Source organism: Polypterus senegalus, chromosome 11, assembly GCF_016835505.1.
Source record: "Polypterus senegalus isolate Bchr_013 chromosome 11, ASM1683550v1, whole genome shotgun sequence".
NCBI classification, from domain to species: Eukaryota; Metazoa; Chordata; class Cladistia; order Polypteriformes; family Polypteridae; genus Polypterus; species Polypterus senegalus.
Window position 1 is genome coordinate 99,991,631 of NC_053164.1, and position 24,601 is coordinate 100,016,231.

The 24,601-nt window shown below is 35.9% G+C and overlaps 1 protein-coding gene across 3 annotated transcripts in view; it reads left to right on the plus strand.

Moving 5' to 3' along the window:
* Positions 1 to 24,601, plus strand: part of esrra (estrogen-related receptor alpha) — an 83,909-nt gene that overhangs the window by 48,237 nt on the left and 11,071 nt on the right. For all 3 annotated transcript variants that reach the window (XM_039769363.1, XM_039769362.1, XM_039769364.1), the window contains exons 3-5: positions 3,530 to 3,646; positions 19,528 to 19,650; positions 19,829 to 19,996. In XM_039769363.1, coding sequence (XP_039625297.1) covers positions 3,530 to 3,646; positions 19,528 to 19,650; positions 19,829 to 19,996 — 408 coding nt within the window. The remainder of the gene's footprint in view (positions 1 to 3,529; positions 3,647 to 19,527; positions 19,651 to 19,828; positions 19,997 to 24,601) is intronic.

Sequence of the window (24,601 nt, forward strand, 5' to 3'; positions counted from 1 at the left end):
GATTCCAGGAACGTATTCAGCCTTGATCCGACACGCACGCACTCAAACAGAGACAAAAACAAAGTATACCGGTAAACAAACAGCAAATAACGAATTTTATGAAAACAAGTGAAATAAGAAAACGATACCACCCCTGTTCCCCTTACGGCAATTATACATTAAATACAACAAAGCACAAACAAAACAGACACAGTAATTCATGAAAAAGTTCATAAAAAATGGCAACGTATGAAATGTAATGATGAAAATAGCCCAGAGATCCGCATGTTGAATGGGAATGTACAGATAGTCCTACCTGTAGTTCCTGAAATGGTGAAGACAGGTGGATGGGTTCAGGAGAGCTCCTTTCTTTGCAGGATGGCCATGAATCCACTTACAGCCCTCAAGTACACAGACAGACGGCAGACAATAGAGACGCACAAAATGATCCAGGACAAAATGAATAAGTACAGGTAACCCAACAGAAGGCAGACAGACAGGAACTTGAAACACATAATACAAAAACATATATTTTTTATTTTTTTTGCTTTTGGTCACCGGTCCCCTTTTTAAAAGCCGCGCTGACATCCTTTGACCTCAGCAGCCTAAGCACCCTCAGCAGAAGTCCAATCAGAGCTATTGCTGGGAGTTGCAGTTTCAAATTCTATTGGCTTCTTTCACCATCCCAAGTCGCTGTTTTCTCTACAGCTGCTTCCTGTTCTCTCTACAGTATAGTATTGCCAAGAGAAAAGCCATAAAAATTGAGGAGGATATTTGCAGTTTCCGCTAACAATTATTAGTTAGGTTCTAAGGAAAAATCCGTGAATGACAGAGGCCGCGAACTCTGAACCGTGACTTCGCGGGGGTCTACTGTACTGCATATCTTCTTTGTTTTATGTCATTTCTTTTGTTAAAGTGGCAACCCTTTTACCCAAAAGTCTCAAATACATTGCCAGGGGTATATTTATAAATTTAAATGGCCAGCAAGCAAACCTGAATAAGTGCTATATTATGGTACAGTTTATAGCAAAAAAAGCAACTTGCGTGGCTTTGGCTTTAATGTAGCATGTAAAAAAATGTGAGAGCATCTTGGCTGGCACATTACCTTACATTACTAGCTATAGGCCACTGTGAATCAGTTGCAGAATTTCACTGAGTTCTGTGATATAAGTGATTGTTTTTTATTGTACCTTATTGCAGGTACATTTAACTGTAGTACATCGACATATAAATTAGTGGAACCTACCCATATTGCAAGTAGAGCATATTTATTATTATTAAATCAAAATTGCTTTTAAAAATGTAATTCACAAACCCCTTTAATTGGTCATTTCAGTTTTTGGGAAATATTAAAATCTGCTGTGTTTTAAAGGAATTCAGTATACTGTAAGGTGCTTTTTATAAATTAAAAGTGGATTTGTTGTAAATAGCACCAACTCATTTGAAAATTTGGAAAAAAATCTATTAGCATAACATTTTCAGCAAAACAGCACACATTTAATTGCTTATAGGTTTTTCAGCAGTGCAGCTCTCTTGCACAAGGCAGAAGGTAATAATAAATGGGAAAACAGACCATCATATGGTACAGTCAAGATTACTAAACCTGCTAATTAACAAAACGCATACATCTTTAGGTGATTGTAGGTGAACCAAAGTACCCAGAAAACTTCCACAAAAATTACCTAGATGGAAATATATTGACAACTTTTGTGCATCTACACACTTTCTGGCAAGAGCTTAATGCTTAACGTAATTAATAAAAAAATATTTTTCCTATAAAGCAAAGACTCCTTTAAAAGAGAAATGCCTTAGCAATTTATGTTTTCACAGTAGAAGACAGAGAAATGGTAGATATTTAATATTTTCTACCTGCCATTTAAGATTAGTAAAAGGCAATATAAAGATGTTAGTGTGTTCATATACCTGTACATCTAGAAATATTAATTCCTTCCTGCCTAGATAGCTTAACTACTAAAAAACTATCATACAGTAGGTGAGATCAAGGCAGCTTTTTAAAATCAATTCGTAAATGATCTTTCAACAAGAAGTAAATCAATAAATTGAGCAAATAATAAAATGTATGTGCAATTTCTCAGTTGTTAGACTTCCTGGCACCTGTCAACACTTTGTGCCAAAAAGGTGTGTGGTAGCAAGTTAGCAGATTGTTTCATTTTTGATTAAGTTTTTGGATATTTCAAACCAGTTTTTGAGATTTAACACCAGTGTACAATTAAACAAACAATAATGTATTCAGTACTTCATAGATGATTAGGAACGTAAATATCTAGCTAATATGCAGTTAAACAACATGATCATCCACTGAAACCTGGTCAAGGCCAATGCATATGATGTTAATCTTGCTGTACAATTTTTGACAAATAGACATTACGACTGATTTTGATATTTTTATCCTCTCAAAACAGCCACTGAAGCTAGTAATGAGAACAATATGTTGATGTAACTTTTGTTGTTGACACAGTCGCTGCCCATACAACAGCAGTTATAAAGCAATATGTCTGCCATGCCCGAATTTAACTATGGAAAACCTTCAATGAAATTTTTGTAAAATAATAAACTTCTACCACCATAACAGATTGAGTTTTAATCCTGATTTGGGTCACACTAAGTCAAGTCTGTACCTGTAACACAAGCCATAGGGCAGACATTAACCCTGAAAATGAAGTAAAGTCCAGTGTCAAAGAGTTATATAAAGCATGGATTTATTTGTGGTTACTTGCAGTCATCTATTCTTTCAGCAAAAACCATTAGCACACCATGAATTTTTACACTTCTTCAAAGCTTTTTTATTTTTTCTCTCCAGTAACACTTTAAAGATCCTTTCCTTTCAGACAAAAGCGACCACAATAAGTGCACAGACATTTTGATCCAGCTACACTTGTGCCTGGCTGCTTAATACAGTGGTCAGAAGAACCTGATGCAAATGTTAAACCAATTTGTATAACAGAAATGGAATGTTCCTTTGGGTAATGCTGGTGTAATACACTACTTCAACACCACATCACCATGCTTGATATTGCTAAATAAAGGAATATAAGCAGAAGTAAAGCTTGAATTTAATCAAAATCCTTTGAATTGAATTGAATTGTTTAACTGGAATGACGTGTGGTTATAATATCAGGGCAAACCTGAACCTAGCTATATTTCATTATGGTAAATGAAAGTAAAGACTTTTCTTTAAGAAGAGTGTGTTGTACTCTTCAGAAATTTAAGTTTAGGTTAAATCTAGAATATCTACCGCATATGCATAATTCTATGATAATGCATTACGAGTTTTTTTTGTTAATCTTAATTCCTTTTATTATACCAGCCCACATCATGCATTTAATTATTTTTATATTTCCTTGCATCCTGTAATATCTGGATAGGATCCAGCCCCCATGACTATAAACTGGATTATGCAAGTTTAAAAATATTAAGTATATATGCATGTAATTTCAAATGGTTGAAAAACATGCTCTCTGCAACAAATGTTTTTTTATTTTCATTTTCATAATCGGGTGTTTCATTTTTTTGTTTGTCTAATTTACAGGAAGTATAGAATACAGTTGTCCTGCTACAAATGAGTGTGAAATCACAAAACGTCGTCGGAAGGCCTGCCAGGCCTGTCGATTTACAAAGTGCTTGAAAGTTGGAATGCTTAAAGAAGGTGAGTTGCTTTGTGCTTACTCAGGTTATCTATGTACACTTAAAATGAAAAATAGGGAGCTTGAAATCTTTTTTTCCCCCTAAGGTGTAATTGAATGTAGTGATGGCATTTTCTATACCTGCATTAATTAAAAGCATGTCCCAACTGCATGCTCATAACTGAAACTCATTAATATTACATTTTTCCCAATTTGTTTAGAATGAGTCACATTCCATAGGGTCTTCAGCTGGGCTAACAGACAGCAGATGTTTTGGAGGCCAGTGACGCTGAACAAGTTCAGAGGGAGTAAACATGTACCAATACTGACACATACATATTTTTGGATTATCAAGCTTATATTTCCTGTACATGGCAGGAAAAATTGCACAATTAAACACAGAGAATTATCAATGACTATCAAGTGATAAATACAGTGGCTATCAAAAGTCTATATATTCTAATTAAACTTTCATTTTTCTTGATATGAAGGCTGAAATCAAGACAAATCATGTCGGCCTGTATTGTTACTGTTACTAAGTTTTTGTAAATATCAGTTTCTAAGTGAAAAAACAAGTGGATAATTTCACGAAAGATGGTTCAAAATTGTAACTTTCAGTGCTGTTTGGTACAGTTGTTAGCACTGTTGCCAGGGTCCTGGGTTTGATTCCCATCTTGGGCACCATGTGGAGTTTGCACATGTTTTCTGCATGTGTTTTTACTCCCACATCCTGAAGGTGTGTGTTAAGGCTTATTTATACTTCTTTGTCAAGCATACACCGCAGCTATGTGTTGGAAGCCTTCCTGAACATTAACTGATGGTATTTGTAACATGCAAGAAAAGTGAATGATCTGTTTAAATGTAAGCAGCTTCTACCCTCCAGGCTCCCCTTACTTCACATTTGCTTACCGTAAGGCTGACATATTTGTCCCTGACATTTTCCCACATTTTTCATACATTGAACAACTGTAGAAAATAGGAAATATAGAACTGGCCAAGTCGTAGGTGTCTGTGTAGGGTTTACTTACATAGATGTGACATGTGGTCACATTTTTGAGGAGGTACAGTACACATGTGGCTATGCTCTCTCAGTTTAACACACTTGGCTTTTTCAGTTTTATCTGAGTATTACTTGTGCAAGTCTTGTAGTCTAAAATCTGTCAGACTGCAAGATGATCTTCTGTGGTAAATCTATTTAGGTTAGTCCAATATTTTCTATAGAGTTCACATCTAAGGTCTAATTAGGCCATTTCAGCTCATTGATCTTACCTTTTTAAGCCATCCCTTTGTTGAGTAGGTTGTCTGTCTATAATTGTCATCACGTTGAAATATGAATTACTTTAACCACTTACCTTGGTATTTTGGATTATTTATTTTTCCTTTCTATATTTAACAGTAGGTACGTTGCTGTTTGGGTGATAAGCTGTCATACACATACACTATACAGATTTTTTTTTAATTAAGGCCAAAAAATTCTACTGTGGTCTCACCAGACTATAAGATATTCACTTTTGTGAGAAGTGGTTCCCATCTTTCACTCTACAAAAAAAACTCATACATCCCTGAATCTCTGTTAAGGTTTGGTGTTTTCCTCTCGTATGCCCCTTCATCAGTTTTGGAGGAAAATCCTGATGAAGTCCTTATGAGGTATATTTCTCATTTTTTTTAACAATGACATTGTGTTGCATGATATACATAATGCCTTCAAAAGGTTTTAATGACCATCTCCTTTCAATGGTAAGATCTTGTAACTCTTGTTAGCGTCGGAAACCTTAATGGAAATCCTACCTGAAAAGTGAATTTTTTCATTAAGCAGTAATTATGATCATTTGAGCTTTTGTCCAGTGAAGGCAAAATACTTTTGTGCATGATTTACAGGGTTATTGATCCAATTACAACATGAGTAAAAATTACAAAATAAAGTGTAGGCATACTTGCACAACTAAATTATTGATTTTTTTTTTATTCTTAATTTTTTTTTTTTTAAGTTATCCATTTTGGTTTTCAGGTAAATCTCTGTGCATACTGACCATGTTAAAGAATTTGTTCTGATGTTGCCCTTTTCATTAATAAAAGTAAAAATTTCAATCCACTGTCTATTAGTTTTAGTTGGTAGTAGTGTATCTGCTGATATGTTCCTTTTCCATGCAATCATTCATCAGAACCAATTTTGTTTTGTTCAGTGTTTGCAGGTTCCAAACCCGATTCTGCAGCATTGGGCACAAGGTAGAAAGCAATCCTAGATATGATGGCAGTCTGCATGACTATGTTCTTAGACACTTACTCAAAATCATTTAAGCCTGGCCAATTTATGTTTGCCATTTCCTCAGCACACATCTTTAGGATTTGTAAGGAAAGCTGGAATACCATTTTCTATAGCTTTAATAATAAAATAAAAATGTTAATTTAAAATATTTCTGTTTTTTGTTTACATTGGTTGTGTCAGATGTTAAGTCTGTGAGCATCTTTTAGTAGCAGTTATTGATTTAAAAACAATATATTTTTAATAAATATTTTTGCAGGTAAGGTTTTTAATTATTGAGTACAAATTAGCTCAGAATGATTGCAGGTGGGTGTTTGAGTGTTCTCTATGGTGGACTAGCAATCTCCCATCTCCCCACCTGCATCTATGGTGTATTGAATTAAATGAGTAGAATGAGATCTGCTTCCAGAGTTAATAGGAAAGTGGGAAAAACTACTTTAGTGGTTTATTACGCTATGTTCTACTCTACTACTGACACTTCATAGCCAATAACTCATATATTGTTCTTTTCCTCTCATTAGCATTCTCTACAATATTTTCCCAAGGGAAGGCATGCTCAGAATATAATGAGTTGTTTTGTAACCATTATGTGCTTAGGGAGTGTTAGTTTTCTTCCTAAATCTACCTTGAGATTTTTATGAATATTGATAACTGTGTCAGTTTTGAACACAAAGAAAGGAAATATCATGTAAAATTTTCAGCCAGTTCTTCCGTAAATTTATGATTTATAATCTGAAAATGAGACACATTAAGAACTTGTGCGTCTTGAAAAGTGCAATTGTGAGGAGATACTGAACACAAAATAAAGCCAAGGAGACCAAGATGCTTCAAAAGAAGAAGACTTGTTAACAAAACAATAATAATAAGGAACATGATTAACACAAAGAACTAGATGGTATGAAATAAATATTCTCTCTCTCTCTCTCTCTCTCACTCTTCTGGCATAGCAGCCAATTTCTGGATTTACCCAGGTTTGCCAGTTGTCTTCCAGTGTCAAATAAATATACTAAAAGAAAATGCTGTCTAGCTACCACAAGTTTTTCACCCCTATCTACCAGGGAGGGTACACTTTACCACCTAAGTATTAAAAAAAAAAACATTTAGCTTCACCTATCTTTCTTGATCATGAAATACTTCTAGTCTCTCTGTCTACTGCTTTTCAGTTTGTTGTTCAGTGGTCTGATGACTAAAGCTTTTAAGGCCCAACCACTAACCAACCACATTAATTACTGGTTAAGTTACATTGGTACAACCATAAAAGTAATCAGTACCAGTGCTGTCTTTAGAATGGCCTATAAAAGTATCTGCAACCTCAATGGTGACCGGATCACCCTTCATACTTCATTCCCACTAACATTTCAAACCTTTTTTCAATTATATTCTCTTTGCTAAAAAGTGTTAATCTAGTGTCAGGTTAAGTGAAAACACTGTGGCCCAATAATTGTGGTGTAATATCTATTTCCATTTCCATTTTTATTTTGCATTAAATAGAAGAATAAGTATAGTTTTATAAAGAGATGTTTATTTTTAAGCAAATCAATGAATACAAACGCTCTAAAATCCTCCGTGTCTTATTTATTCACTATAATATTTGTATACTCGCTGCTACAGCAGGAAGTATGTAATTGTCTGACAGTCACAGATAATATTTAGGAATGTTTTTATACTTTCTTAATTGGTTTCTTTTAAAAGACAGCTGACAGTCTCTGTATTTTACTAACCAAATTAACAGAGTTAACAAAGTGCATACCTAATTGCTCAATTCTTATTAATTGTCTGACATTTCTCAACTTTTCCATATAACTTTTCTGCTTTGCTGCCTGCCATGCTGAGTTGTTGTTTTGTTTTTTAGTTTTTCCTTAAAAATGTCTCATGTGCATCCTTACAAAGAACAGTCATTACCAAAACTTTAACTTCAGTCATGATGTATGTTTCTCACTGATGCATTATTTTTCTGTTTGTAAAGAAGCAAACTTTAGCACACTGTCAATCAGTTCTCAGAGGAAACAAAGCTTAACAGAACAGCTTCCTGTTTTTTCCCAGCTCCTCCTTGTCATGTGTAGACATGCTCTCTGTGAGCTTGTTGTACTAATTTACATTAAACACATATGCTTTGGGAGTAAGGTGTTAAAACTAAAAAAAAAAAACTCTTCAGTTGTCCAAATTATATATTTGTTTTACATTATATTTAAATTATATAATTGTTTTTTACTTTTTGAATTCACACCATTTTTCAAATATATTAATTGAATAGTTAAGATTGTTAAGACAAAAATTATACCCAATTGAATCAAAAAATCTGGTGCTTAGACAGTTTGGCTTATTTATTTAATGCTATGTCCGTGCAATTGTGGCTACAGCAAATGCAATATAATAAAAGAAAATCAAATGTACATGAGAGACTACCCCATGTTGTTTAAATTTATATTTAATTGTGTATTGTTGTGTGGGATCTCAATTTTCTTAAAATCCAGATCCAGTGTAAAATACTAAGTAAAGAATATAGATGTGAGTACAATGAAAATACTAAGGGTATAAAATTAATCAAAAAAAAAAAAAAATGTGGTTTTCAACATAAAATTAGTTGCTTTTAAGTTATTACCTGGCATGATAAAAAAAAAAAAGATTTTGGACTACATTTTTTCTCGGGCCACCAATGAGAATTAGACCGCCACCTTTATCCTTCCTTTATTTACTTATTATCCATCCTCTTCATTGGTTAGCCATGAATGCACCACTGTACAAGAAAATGTCAGTGACGTAGGCAAAATACCAGAGTTATAATGTCAGGTTTGTAATTAACATAGAGACATTCATTCTGAGATTTTCTTCAAATTCCAATAGTATTAACCCTGTTTACAGTTGCTGTGATGCAATGCACCATAGGTTACTGAGAAGCCAGAAGAAACAGGAAAAACTAGGTAACAGATAACTGCATACATTACTTCAGTTATTTTAAAAAGCATATAAGCCAGCCTCCCAGCAGCCCAATCAATAATATTTTATTATGAAACAGGTCACTGTCTTGCTCCACTGACAGACTGAGGAGATTGTTCCTTACCCAAACAGGTGGGGTCTGCCCAATTTTGGTAGATAGAACTCTGTAATGATCTGTATCTAAAAAAGTATGCCCCTATATAATTTTATTTATATTTGAATTTTTAAGGAATCATTTTCAAATATTCAGATTATACTCTTATTATATGTACCATGAGATAAAAGAAATATAAGGCACAAATTACTATATATGTTAAGGAAAATTGTAGGTGCTTTTGAGCTGTATCTGACCCCAGGGAACACCAAGAAGGCCAAAGTAATGCAAAAATGGCTTTTTTTTATCTATACTAATAAAAGGCAAAGCACTCACTCACTCACTCACTCATCACTAATTCTCCAACATCTCGTGTGGGTGGAAGGCTGAAATTTGGCAGGCTCATTCCTTATAGTTTACTTACAAAAGTTGGGCAGGTTTCATTTCAAAATTCTACGCGTAATGGTCATAACTGGAACCTATTTTTCTCCATATACTGTAATGGAGTTCAGCTCGATGGCCGTGGGGGCCGGAGTTTCGTGTGACATAATCACGCCTCCCACGTAATCACATGAACTGACTGTGAGCACAGTACATAGAAAACAAGGAAGAGCTCCAAAAAGCGCTGAAGAAAACATGCATTATACAATTGAGAAGGCAGCGAAACAATAAGAAGCAAGCGAGTGACACATACAAGCATATTCATAAGTGCAGCTACTGCGGAAACAAAGCACAGTGTAAACCGTAAGTTTAAGTTTATAGACACGCTCCCACTGCCGTTTGTCATGCACAGTGACGCATACAAGCATATTCATGACTGCAGCTACTTCGGAAACAAAGCATGGTGTAAACCTAAAGTTTAAATTAAATTCATAGACAGGCTGCCGCTGGCATTTGTCATGCCCACGACTAATGCGGGATACAAGTTTAATGAGAGGATGCAGGGTATAAACGAGAGTTTTTACGTGTGCAATTACATGCGATGAATCAAGATTAATTACAAAGCCCTTAATTAGATTAATTTTTTTAATGGAGTCCCACCCCTAATATATATATATATATATATATATATATATATATATATATATATATATATATATATATATGACAGCAACACGCATGACAATGTCAATCATGTTACGTTATTATTAAAATGTTTCCTTTTCATTACTTCTTTAACACACTACTTTTTTGCTAGTCTATACTAATAAAAGGCAAAGTACTCACTCACTCACTACTAATTCTCCAACTTGTAACTTCCTTACAGGTTACTTAAAAAAGTTAAGCAGGTTTCATTTCGAAATTCTACGTGTAACGGTCAACAAAATCCGCCATATTAAACTTTCTTATTTATGGCCCCATCTTCACGAAATTTGGTAGGTGACTTCCCTGCGCTAACCGAAACTGATGTGCGTACTTATTTTGGTGGTATAACGCCACTGTCGGCCGCCATATTGAACTTTCCAACGGTCTTTGTTACCTATGGCCACATCTTCAAGAAATTTGGTATGTATGTTCCCAACGCGAACTGAATCCTACTTACGTACATATATACGTTCATAGCCTGCAGCTCGGTCGCCGTGTGAGGCGGCATTGGATCCCCCATCCCAACGCCTCCCACGTTGTTGGCTGCCTGCCTATATAAGGCTGTCCGTCGCTCTGGTCTCTGCATTTCCTTCCTTGCTTCGCCATGGCATAACTGCAGCCTTTTCATTTAATCCACCGCTTCTCCACTGTTTTATTGTTCGTTTATTACGATTATAGTTATTGTATAAGTATTTTAGACTTAGTTTACATTGTTCAGGTACCCATTTCAGTAGTGGACACTTTGATGTTTATGAATGTTTAAACTCTCAAAAGCTGGATGTGAAGTTATAGATGAAACCAGTTGTATACTTACAACGCTTGACAGATGCCGAATGTCACTTCACAACAAGTCCTGCAAATACTAACGTAATTGAAACAAACCATGAAACTCAAACCGATTATGACAGCAACAATCCAAGCTGTGAGATTTGAGGCAAGATTGCATTTCACATGGCCAACTGTACGTTGCATGCTCAAGAGTAAGCTCAGCGCACAGCTTGGTCATATTACAACCGGAGGGCCGAACTCACAATGTGGTATACAAAGAGATCCTTAACTAATAATTATTGGTATATTTTCCCTCAGTTTAAAAAGTTTACTTTTCTTCTTAATAAAAATTTTAAGGCAGTACTTCGCCACTGCAAAGTGCGGGTATTTTGCTAGTTTTAAATAAAGCACATCACACATTGGAATGATAAACAGTAGAATAAACAAAATAACACAATTAACAAAACAAAACAAATCTTTAACCTACCTTTATGGTCTTGCACCCTGTCTGTCAGGTGGAACAGCTGATCCACTTGCCCCCTCAGTACAATACCAACCACTCCTTATTCTCGCCTCATATTTTTCTTTCTTTGAAACTTTGGCTTCTCTTGCACCCACCAGTTGAGTTTATTACTCTGAATTCAATCCCAGCTCCTAGTTTATTATAATATAGACTAGCCGTCCCCCATGGCTTCGCCTGCGTAGTAGTGAAACAGGACAGTGAAGAGGGCCCTGCCTGACTCCCTACTCCTGACATTACACTTCCCTGTCCCCTCAGCCTGCAGCCACTGTCTCGAATTAGAATGAATATATCGCTCCTGCAAGCGAACTGTGATTCTTAGTATGATGAGAGAAAAATCAACTGGAATGTTCAAGCAAATTATAGAAAAAAACCCGATCTAAATCCGTCAGGTAGTTCTATTATTCGCTAACTAAGCAGAGGTAAGGAAAGCCCGAGGCTTACACGTGATTGAGGAGGGAAACCGCCCCCCCTTATTTGGCACGCTGTGTGTCTCTCGGATTCATGCAAATAAATCAGTACCGCAAGCGAACCATGATACATAATGCAATGATAGAAGTCGCAAAATCATCCAGAATGTTCAAATTTAAAAAAAAAAAATGATCTAAATCCACTAAGTACTTCTCTCGTGAAAGCGGACTAATAGACAGACGTTGGATTTTTATATATATATATATATATATATATATATATATATATATATATATATATATATATATATATATATATATATATAGTGCATCCGGAAAGTATTCACGGCGCATCACTTTTTCCACATTTTGTTACAGCCTTATTCCAAAATGGATTAAAATAGAATTCTACACACAACACCCCATAATGACAACGTGAAAAGAGTTTGAGGTTTTTGCAAATTTATTAAAAATAAAAAAACTGAGAAATCACATGTACATAAGTATTCACAGCCTTTGCCATGAAGCTCAAAATTGAGTTTAGGTGCATCCTGTTTCCCCTGATCATCCTTGAGATGTTTCTGCAGCTTAATTGGAGTCCACCTGTGGTAAATTCAGTTGATTGGACATTTGATTTGGAAAGGCACAAACCTGTCCATATAAGGTCCCACAGTTGACAGTTCATGTCAGAGCACAAACCAAGCATGAAGTCAAAGGAATTGTCTGTAGACCTCGGAGACAGGATTGTTTCGAGGCACAAATCTGGGGAAGGTTACAGAAAAATTTCTGCTGCTTTGAAGGTCCCAATGAGCACAGTGGCCTCAATCATCCGTAAGTGGAAGAAGTTCGAAACCACCAGGACTCCTCCTAGAGCTGGCTGTCCATCTAAACTGAGCGATCGGGGGAGAAGGGCCTTAGTCAGGGAGATGACCAAGAACCCGATGGTCACTCTGTCAGAGCTCCAGAGGTCCTCTGTGGAGAGAGGAGAACCTTCCAGAAGGACAACCATTTCTGCAGCAATCCACCAATCAGGCCTGTATGGTGGAGTGGCCAGACGGAAGCCACTCCTTAGTAAAAGGCACATGGCAGTCCGCCTGGAGTTTGCCAAAAGGCACCTGAAGGACTCTCGGACCATGAGGAACAAAATTCTCTTGTATGACGAGATAAAGATTGAACTCTTTGGTGTGAATGCCAGGCGTCACGTTTGGAGGAAACCAGGCACTGCTCATCACCAGGCCAATACCAACCTACAGTGAAGCATGGTGGTGGCAGCATCATGCTGTGGGGATGTTTTACAGAGACATCCTGGATGAAAATCTGCTCCAGAGCGCTCTTGACCTCAGACTGGGGCAACGGTTCATCTTTCAGCAGGACAACGATGCTAAGCATATAGCCAAGATATCAAAGGAGTGGCTTGAGGACAACTCTGTGAATGTCCTTGAGTGGCCCAGCCAGAGCCCAGAATCTGATTGAACATCTCTGGAGAGATCTTAAAATGGCTGTGCACCGACGCTTCCTATCCAACCTGATGGAGCTTGAGAGGTGCTGCAAAGAGGAATAGGCGAAACTGGCCAAGGATAGATGTGCCAAGCTTGTGGCATCATATTCAAACAGGCTTGAGGCTGTAATTGCTGCCAAAGGTGCATCAACAAAGTATTGAGCAAAGGCTGTGAATACTTATGTACATGTGATTTCTCAGTTATATAATATAGAGAGAGAGTAGAAGGTGGTTTTTAGCCCCAGCTACATTTAACTTTAAGTTAATCTAAGGCCAGGTCTATAGTGGACGCTCCTGCTTCGCAAGCATTTTACTGTTTATACTTGTGAGCGTATTTTACGTAAATCTGGAAGAATCCACCAGGTGGCAGTGCGCAATATTAACACCGTGATAACCGGTTCAGCTTCACTGTGTTGTGAATTGCCTGGAACACCCATTAAATTTTGACGACACCTTACTGCAATATCTCTGAAAAGGATGTTTAATGATTAAATCCATCAATCCAGGGATGTGTCCATTCCAGCTAGCATTGGGCACGAAGTAGAAACAATCCCTAGTCGGGGCTTCAGCTCATCGCAAGGTGAATACAAGCACTCACATACACTAGTGTCATTTTAGTGTCACCAAATCTGCATAACTTTGGAAAGAAACCGGAGCACACTGTGGAAACCCAGCAGGAAAACGTAAACTCCAGGCAGGGAATACCAGCGATGTGACTACCTGCAAGCAGGAGTGCTACCGCTCTGCCACTGTTTCACCCCCATGTGTGTAATATTAACAGTATTCATTATTTAAATTAACGATTTATCTGTAAAATGTAACATACATACTTTAATGCAGTTCATCATGAAAGTGATATCCAGTATAAAGGATTCTAAATGTGCAGAGATTTGGAATATCATACATTTAATGTATTCTGTGTGGTGATCTATTGCTGTTTGCCGCTGCTGTCAGGTCAGGAGAAAGCCACAGAAAGAAAAGACAGCACAAAAGATTGTATGTGGGACTTTTAAAATGTATTATGTCATTATGATCGGGAATATGCGACACATGAATATAAAAGCACCACGAATGCATTTGTATGTCGGCATTTTCTTCACCACATCGAACCATACATCAAACATCAAAGCGCGCACATCGATCCCATAGGAACCGCATAGCGGCTTTCTGTCATGTGTAGATAGTAAACAGAGACATCTGACATCACATTCCGACTTTTATCACACTGTGCCCCCCGACTTTTTGCTGGTAGTGCAACTCGCGCATGTGTCGCGTTAATTTCTGAGGACCTGCTCAGAGGACGTGTCAAATGAACGCTGGGAACGCATGGCAGCCATGATTAATAGTCCATGTAAACTGTAGCATTTTCACAGTAATACTCAAATGCTAGCTACTAAACTGGTTATATTATCAAATGATTTGTTCCTGTTTCTGTTTACCCATGAATAAATTGTCTGGGGTACTCTTTCTGTAAACATGAGGTACTTTCCCACCACAGGGTAGGTACTGTTCGTTCAATCAGGAACTATCAGCGGTGGGACTCGGGTGATAATTTGTGCTGATTGGTTAACCACAAGCAATGGCACCATCATACAAATATGATAGTAATTTAAAATTTAGAGAGTTATAGGTACAGATGGAGTGCTGCTCTTCACACATCATTACTCTTCATTACTGCCTCCCTGGTGCACCGCACCATGCACTGCATTGATTCAGTAAACTCTCCCTTGAAGTCATGATCGCTTCAAAGCAATAAAGTTGGGTTTCGGGTTGATGGGGGTTCCCTGTGAACTCCTGAATGTACCTCAATTCTCACAGCGTTATGTTACAGTTTCTGGGAGCACAACACCCAAAAATGGCCAGGAACATTAAGTGGCCCAGGGCCAATATTGTACAGGAACTCATTGGTTCCTGAAAGCAAAATTCCTACAGTGGGAAAGCATGTTAAGTCTACTGCCCTTGTGTGATGTTCCATTATTCTTCCTGTCCCAGCAATGTTTTGCTGCAGTTTAGAATCTTTACTATTGAAATTGTCTTGTAGGCCCCTATGTTACCCCCAGTATCATTCCATACCCTTTACCATGTCACATAGAGGATTTCGAAATTGACTCTATACTTGACTGGAAGCCATTATAGCACTAGGTAATAATTGGAGTTATATAGTCATACTTCATAGCTGTAGTTATAATCCTTGTTACTGTGTGTTGGAATTAACTCTTGCATATAACCATGTGTTTTGAACAGCCGGATTATAAAACAGTGCAATAATAATTTTGAAGTGATGTTTACATCCTGCTTAGCAAGGATTCACCTTCAAGGAACACTCTATCCAAAATTATTATTTTTTTATGTTACTTAACCCAGGTTTGCTTGTAGTGATACGAGTAAGAGTTCCTAAGAGTACTGCACAATAGTGAAATGAATTCAAGTTTTTGAATTGAAATCCTGGACAAGATCACTTTTTTTAATTAAAAATCTTGAGTGTGTTTTACTTTTGTGCACTGCTAATATTTTAAGGAAGTGTTTATTTAAAAATATTTTCACAAAGACAGCATGAGTTTTGGATTTTGTGAGCTTTTGAGTAGATAACTGATGTGAAAATTATGCAACACAAGTATATTTTTCTACTGTTCAGTAGTGGCCCCCGTAAAAGTCAATTGTGTCAGAAAGTTTATCTCTGTTCTCCAAGAAAACATGAGTTTAAAACTTTCTCAGTCATGACTACAAAGAACATGAAGTAAGTAGATTAATAGTAGTAGAATAGATAAATATACATTTTTTTGAGGGGAGCATTCCTTTAATTTTGCAATATTTCCAGCCAAGAAATAGATTTGAAAATTCAGAATGTAATTTCGAAGGTTAAAGTTGTGTCAAAGATAACACCTAAAATACAAATCTTCATACTCAAACTAATCTTCATACTCTTTGAATTCTTTGTTTTCTGTAGTAGGTCTATTTTTAAAACTATCATCCAGTAAAAGCTTTTCTTGGGTACTAAATGTAAGGGCATTTAATTTTCACAGTAATTAATGACCTTAGCAAATAAGTGTAATGTGGTTAAACTATTGCCATCAGTCTTTTCAAATGTGATAAAACTTATTTGATAAGGCAACAAAGAATGGCGCTTGACAGCCTGCCAAAGTTATCAAATATTTAAACATGTAAAACCTGATTTGTATTGCATTAATCTTTTCAGGGAGTTGAGAGGTGATGCAGCATATAGCATTTACCCTAGATACATGTATTTTGTACATTCTAGGATATTCAAAGAAAAGGGAACTTGTGCTGGCCATGCCATAATTTCATTGTAAACTCTGGAGTAAACGCTGGGTGCACTTTCAGTGTAATCAATTTTGTTATCATATGTTCTTGTTCTTGTGTTTGTTTTCTTTGACTAACAAAAATGTAATGGGTTGGTATAACAGCTGGATTTTTGTATTTGGAGATATGTCTGATTTTTTTGTTTTTTTTTAGCAACTGTAGTCTGTTTCCATTTGTACTTCAGGTGGAGTGGACCCAGCCTAGTAGCTTCAGTAGCATCCCATTTTTTGCAGGGCTGTGTAATTTGCTACACCTATACTTTTAACATTTGCTTTCAGTAAGTGCTTAAGTTGAGGACTTCTTTAGATATATTTTATTAAGAATATGTTGTTTTTAGGCATGATTAGAAGTACAGTACATGAAAAGGAGAAAATCTTTAACTATTCATTGTTTACGTTGTTAATTGCATTTTAGTTTTTAAATGTTACAAGATTTATGCTTGCAGTAGACATTACATTATAATTAAACCAGGGAAGAAAATCGATTTTTTGAAGTCTTGTAAACTCCGCCACATTTGTAATTTCTTACCAAACAAAAAAAAAAACTTCAATGCAGTATTGCTGCATATTTTTTGCTTTTACTGCTGTTTGAAGAATAAGCAAAATGGATGTTTTATACAGAATGAGCCATCTAGAAAATATTGCACATAATAGAGAGAGACATAATATGAAAACTTGACCTGGAAACAAATAACTTTTATTGATATCATATGACTAAATGTTATTAAAATAAGTGTTATAAATATGTCTGCATACCAGGTTGCTCGTATTATATCACCATTTATTTTGCGGTGATTCATTTTAACATAAAGTCTATTTGGTGTACCTAATTATGAGATTGTCAACATGACTTTAATTGTATTCATGTGTGAGGTAAACATTTAATTAAAACTTAAAAAATCAGCCCTGATGTTTTAAAAAGGAAGATCACAAAAACAGCTAATTATAGGGGTTTTCAGATTGTGGTTCACATTCATGAGTCAAGTGGCCTTAAAAGTGAGAGCTATCATTTCTGAGATGTCTACACTGGCCAGATACTTTGTCTGAATTTACATGATTGTAAATTGTGAACAGTCCAGTTGTTCCCTAATATATAACCCTCTCTTAGTAACCAATATCATAATATTGCATTATCAAACCTTCCCCTTCACCTTTAAAATCAACTGTGGGTACTTAATCCCCCAAAAAATCATTATACTGAGTTAGCACTGTGTTTTTAGAAAAATAATCATTCCAGAAGGTCTCTGAAACTATAAGCACATAATTTCTCCACTGTTCGGGCTACAGGTATCTACTTTAAACTGATCATTACAGAGTGTCCTTCCAGTTTCATAGTGCCTGACAACAATTTCTATTCCAGTCATTTCTGCGCCACTCCTGTTCACTGACAGTGATCTCTTTCACTCTGTCTCAAAACACATCTGCAAACTCTGACATCCGTCCATCCAGTGTCTCCATTGCATGCCTTTCAATTGGCATCAGCTTAGAGAACCCACCACTGACAGAGGCAATAACTTAATTACATGTGCACACAGCATTTTGTTCATCAGTTTTATCTGTGTGGCTGCTTTTTTGCCTATTCAATGTTGGCTCCGTTTGAAATCAGACACTTCAAAATTCAGCTATGCTGGATGTGAGTTTTAAATTTTAGTCTTTTTACACATGTAGTAAAAAAGTGGCAGATGAAATGCAGAATTTTCTCTAAGAAGTGATTATTGGATCCACAGTAGGTGCTCTTTAGTATCTTTAACTTCATCAAAGTGGTCTTTAGTCAGAATCTTTTGTAAACCACTGCTCAATCCTTACATTAGACACATGTGATTTGGTTTTCAGTGCAGTATTTCCTAAAATTTTGGCTACAGAGTAGAATTTTCATTTTGTAGTTTTAATAATTTAAACTGTTTTGATATAACCAGTGAAAAATGATCCCGCCTACTGTGACATGAGACAGAATACACTTGGAAAAAGCAAGCATTTATTTAAATTTAATTTCTCAGGAAATTCTCCTAGTGGAATTAATACTACTGCGGTGGGCTAGTGCCCTGCCTGGGGTTTGTTTCCTGCCTTGTGTTGGCTGGGATTGGCTCAAGCAGACCCCCGTGACCCTGTAGTTAGGATATAGTGAGTTGGATGATGGATGGATGGAATTAATACTAATGGCTAGACGAATGAAGGTCGTAGACATAAAACACCATATCATCAATGTAAAGAAGTATTTTCTGTTTAAACACTTCCTTTGTAATCCCTTTTATCTCTTACTGCTTCTATAAGTGAAAAGCTAGTTTAATGGTAGCCACAAAAAGAGTTAATGGTAATGTACACCCTTGTTTGGTTCCACATAATAATTTAAAGTAATCCAAGTTCATATTATTCCAGACTGAGGATTATGTAGTAATACAAAGAATTGAATTCTTGCAGATACACTGGAGCCAAATACATATTTGAGAAATCTGGTAAATGGATATGTACTTGCACCTCTGTCAAAGGCTTTTTCTGCATCTAAAGATAATAAGTCCTCGGGAGATTTTGCTTCTGTAGGTTAATAGGTCCTGTAGGTTTTCATTACATTAAACAAGGGCTAAAGATTGCATACTAAGTGTCTGTGTTTGATGAACCCATTTTGATCTTGTTGGAAGCGCTTTCTTTATTTTCATAGCTAAAACATCTGCCAGTACACTATATTTAACATTATTATTCAGGAGTGAAATGGTCTATATAATGTACCCTGTAACACAAATGTATTTTTCTTTGGCAGATACTAACATTTAATCAACGCTTGATGTAATGTTTTTGGTAGAATCTTATTTTTTTTTTAGTCACAATTATGTTAGAGTCCTAAAGCTAAGTCACCTAATTGGATTCATAAGCCATAAGAATTTGAGCTCCAGAATGAAGGAACACAGTCAGAGATAACTATAGCTTTGAATTTGCAAGAGCTGGAATGTCTCCAAACCATTTTCAGTCTTGAATCATTGCTGTTTTTTTTTTTTATTATTTTAAATTAACAGGTGTACGTTTGGACCGAGTACGAGGAGGCAGGCAAAAATATAAACGCAGGCCAGAAGTGGAGGCAATGACATACCAGGGGTCATATCAGAGCCCACAAGCTACTCAGCCTATCAGGAAGCCAGGTCTGTACCTGTATAATTTTATAATATTAAGACTCAATGACATATATATGTTGTGGTAAACACATTTTTGTTGTTTATTAGTACTTAAGAGGTCTCTAAATCCAACTGCCACTAAAACCTAATGTGTTTAATATGGCTTCTGGAAATAAAGTGTGTGTTTTTTGTTTTTTTTCTGCAGCTACAACAAATAATATTGTGTCTCACTTGATGGCAGCAGAGCCAGAGAAGTTGTTTGCAATGCCTGATCCACTAGTACAGGACAGCTACCTGAAAACCATGACCACCCTGTGTGACCTGGCAGACCGTGAATTGGTTGTTATCATAGGCTGGGCCAAGCACATTCCAGGTAAGAGAACTATAATCTGTATGAATGTGTTTTAAATTTTGTTTCAGATTTTGTAGTTTCATCATGAGACTTGGTTAAATTCAGTCTAAATTTTACTTTATCATTGAATTAACACACTTTGCTGTTTTGGGTATCATTAAGGTGTTTCGTAACTGATTTTAGTAATTCTGTACATTACTTAACCTGTAGTAAGTTATAATAGTGATAGGTGTAGTAAAATAACAGTTGATTTTAAATACCATTATATATCAAGATTTTATAACAGTGAAACTCTAGCAAGCCAGAATGTATTTAATTTGCTTATGTATTATACGCATTTATACTGTATATTCAACCACTGCTCCTCTCAAGGTTTTTGTTTTTAAACATAACTTTATTCTCATCAATATTTTAAAATTGGTTTTATTTAAATGTACAATATTAGGAATGTATCGAAGGAGTTTTCATTACCTTTCTTCTTTTTTATTTATTTAATTAATTTTATTTTTTTTTTGGAAAATTAAGGTTGGTAAAAGAAAAATAAAACTGCACTAATAGAATCAGGGAGAACTCCCTTTGCCTTTTTCTAAAAGTACTAGGGTGTTGTACCGTGTTAGCCATTATGAATGTAGAGAAAAGCCAAGCAGCTGCCTTGAAAGCTTGAATATTGTAATCTTTTTAGTTAGCCAATAAAACGTGTCAGTTTGATTGGCTTTTCTTTCCTTATTCAAAAAGAAATTGTTTTCAGAAAAAACATAATTGATGCAGTAACATTACACTTGAAACGTTTATGACATGGATTACTAATATATTTCTAAATGACATACATGTCATATAGTTGTATTTTGCTTTAAGCAATGTATGCTGTAATTTTGAAGGTGATGTACAGGCATTATTTAGCTTCAGGTAAAAATGTAATTTAATGTGCACTTATCGACACTTTAAAAACTAAAATTTGAATACAAAATAACTACATTTGTTTTCCTTTTGGCACAGATTCTAGCAAGATCATGTTGCTCAGAGTAAGTTTTAAAGTCATGAAGGCTAGGGAAGGTGGTATTTAGAAATTCTATAGGCCTATGAAGTGTGTTTAAACATGATTCTTTGCCATTGCCAAATAATGTGGTTCATCCACTTTTCCACATTTTATATCCAGTCTTTTTCTCACACATTCTGTCCTTATGTTCCTTTTTAAATTGTTCTACTCCGCAGCCATGTAAATGTAAACAATTTCCAAATGCCTTTCTGGTTTGTAGATACAGGGCCAAAAGATTAGAGCAGCATTTTAGAATACTTGGTGTCCCCTAGCATTGAATAGCTTTAAGAATTCCTGGCCTGTCTGCCCACACTTAAAAGCTTGGATGATTTTCATTACCTCCCCACACTAGCTCACCATATCTTTACAGGAAGATACCTGAATGCTGGATGCACTTGTTGCCCTTTTGTATCCTCAAGGAATCTTGCAGATTTCCTCCAAGAGAGACAAATTTTGTCTCTGTTGTTCAGAGACATTTCATTTCAAGGATTCCTTTTACAGTGACAAGGCATTCTACCCTTTAGTGCCCCTTGCTTACTCATAATGACTATGTCTACAGCACGTTTTCATTTAAAAATTGCATTTTTAAAGTAAAACGTTCTTTGTCCACACCAGAGTTTTCATGACGTTTACAATGGTATCTTTGTCCATGCTAGAACACCTTAAAATGTAGAACACATAGAACTTCACCTACAGTGGGCATGCGTGCATTGGTGGAAAACTTCTAGGGACTCTGAATTTTTCCCAACAATGGTAATGCCACCGGCAACGGGATTTATTGCAAAACTGTAGTGACTGGGAGATTATTTGACTTTTGCTCAGTTGTGCAGCATTCTAACTACAAAGCATAATTTAGATGCATTCAAGTAAGCAACACAACAAGCACCTTGGAAAGCAATTCTTCTATGCCTTCTAAGTTGGAATATAATATTCTTCCGTGAAGGCTGACCATTCAGGGAATGAGATGTTGTAGTGAGGAGGATCCAACCAGGGAGGAACTAAATAATAAGCAAGAACCAACTAAAGTGTAATAGAGTCAACAATTTCAGAAAAAAAATTGTTTTCAACCACTCAGTCTGAAACTGTACATTGCCATTTTTGAAAGTTCTAGATATGGAGAGCATTTTCATAAGTATTCCTTTTCTTGGGTTCAAAATGCCAGGGTAGTGTTGACTAAAAAGTGAAAATGGAGACAAATGTCTGTGTTTTTAAACTAAAGCATAGTAGTATAGACAGGCCCATACAGTGGTGCTCTCATTCTGCAATGTCACAAGACACCTGCCATCTGCCCTATGCCATCACTCACATCTTTACAACTAGTAATTCTCATTTCAACCATTGAACCATGTTCTCTAGATGTGTTTTCTGAGTAATATTCTGATGAGGAATCTGGTCAAAGATAGATAGTGTGTACCATGATTCTGATTCAGCAGTATTTGATGTCCTTTTATTAATTTGTCTAGGAAGTCTCCAGTTCATTTGGCTCTATTCAGTAGGATAACAAAGTAGGACCTACTGTTTTTCCAAACCAAGTAATACCCCACAATATACTGTATACGTTTGTACAGGGCTTGAAAATATGACAATAAATGTAATAAGTAGAGCTGCTGATTAATCACAGTTAACACATGCAATTGATGTGTTAAAAATATCAGTGATTACATTTAACGCAACCCCTAAATATGTTAATTTAATTCAGTTAATTTGACCGTGCTTCACACATTGTTAATGAAGCAGTGCCAGATATATTCAAGCCTATTAATAGTACTAGCTGGTCAAAAGTGCTTTATCATTTCATTTGCTGCTTCCTGATAATGATCTCCATCCACAGTGCTTGTAAGATATTTGCTTTAAAATTTTTAGAGAACGCTTAACTTTTGAACACAATTTCGTGTGGCAAATGCATAGATACAATGTTTCTGAAGTAATAACTTAGACTTGAAAAATACTGAACTTATTTTTTAAATATGTATTTCATTTGAATATTTTTCAAATGTAGCTTTAAAGTTTTGTCATCAACATTTGTGCACATTGCCTCTTGAGGTCACTAGGAGATCATAAACGTCTTTCACAATATTTTTTTTCCCTTTTCATATGTTTTGTCAGATTGTGCTGTTGTAGTCACAACTTACCGTGTGATGCCTGTTGCACAAAATTCCCATAACCCCATTGTGCACAGTGAGTTACATAGTATGAGCTTCTCCATGTTCGTTTTGATTCCATCACTTGGTGTGTGCATGGAACCCAAATGTATTTTATATGAACGCAACACCATCCTGCTGCCTTCTGTTTTTGCACATTTGTAGTTGAAATTTTAGGACAAAACTAAGATGTCAGTTTATTTGCTGCTTCATTTGCTCAAAAAATGTAACTCTTTTTGGGAAAATAAAAAGAAAAGGAAACTTATTAAAAATATACACCCACTTTTTTGTTTTGTATGAATATCAGGTGTAAGATCAGGATTATTTATTTCACTGGGAAACATTTGCATTCCCCATTAATTGCATAATACGTGAACACAGTATAAAATGGACTTTAAGTGCTTCTACAAGCTGTGGAGGGAGAGTCACATTAGCCAGCTCCTGTAGTTGAAAAGACAGTAGGGGTCAAGCTATATTTTGGCTTTTTTCCATTTGAAAATGAAAAGTCTGCTCTTTCCCATGAGGTTAAAGTGATAAATCAGATATAATATTAAGGGTTTTTCGCATTTGGTGAGCAACAAAGATAACTTTTAAAGACAGCAGTAGGAAAAAAAGGTGGGGATGTTCAATAGAGACAGACAAAACTGTTGTTCATAAGTGACGACAAACAGTAACAATAAAAGTCAGCTGTGCATAACTGGGTTCTACCTAAAATATTATGTTACATATTTAATATTTAAATATTAGAAAACCTTCATAAATGAAAATATTTAGGCAGTGGCACCATTGCATACATCTTCCTGTTCTTCCTCTCCCTCTCCCTTACACTGTGGCTTGGGAAGCAATATCAGGTTAATCTGCTCCACACAGTAGGGGAAAGGATCACAGATTAAATGGATTCAAGGCTCACAAAGTCCTGTTTGCTTTTGGCTTTAGTTTTCCATCTGTTTTTTTTTTTTTTTGAGGATGGAAAAATTTTCAATTACTTCTGTGTTAAGCTTACCAAAAATGATCAGTTCTTTAATTGGATGTGAACCTTGCAGGGAATCCCAGGCTGTATGATTCTGCTGCTAGGCATAACGTATGCTAGAAAAAAGTTGGGGTTTTTTTTTTCTCTCTTTTTTTACACAGATGTGCAAACAAAAAAACAAGTTGTAATGTTTTGTGTTTGTACCTCTGCCAATTATTTTAATTATTTTCTTTAATCTTGATTGTGTAATTTCTCATCTTTTTAACTAATATAAAAGGATATTGGCTCTAAATTTCACCACAGAGGTGACAGTTTTTCTTTGTAACTTTAGACATCTGTGTAATTAGAAGCTTTTTTGAAAACCCATAAGGAACAATCCTCTTGCAGCTGTGTGGGTGAGCGCATCCAGATTTCCGATTCCTGAGCAGCTGCAACTTTAAAGTGATGTACTGATACAGCTTGCATTTTCCCAAATGGGA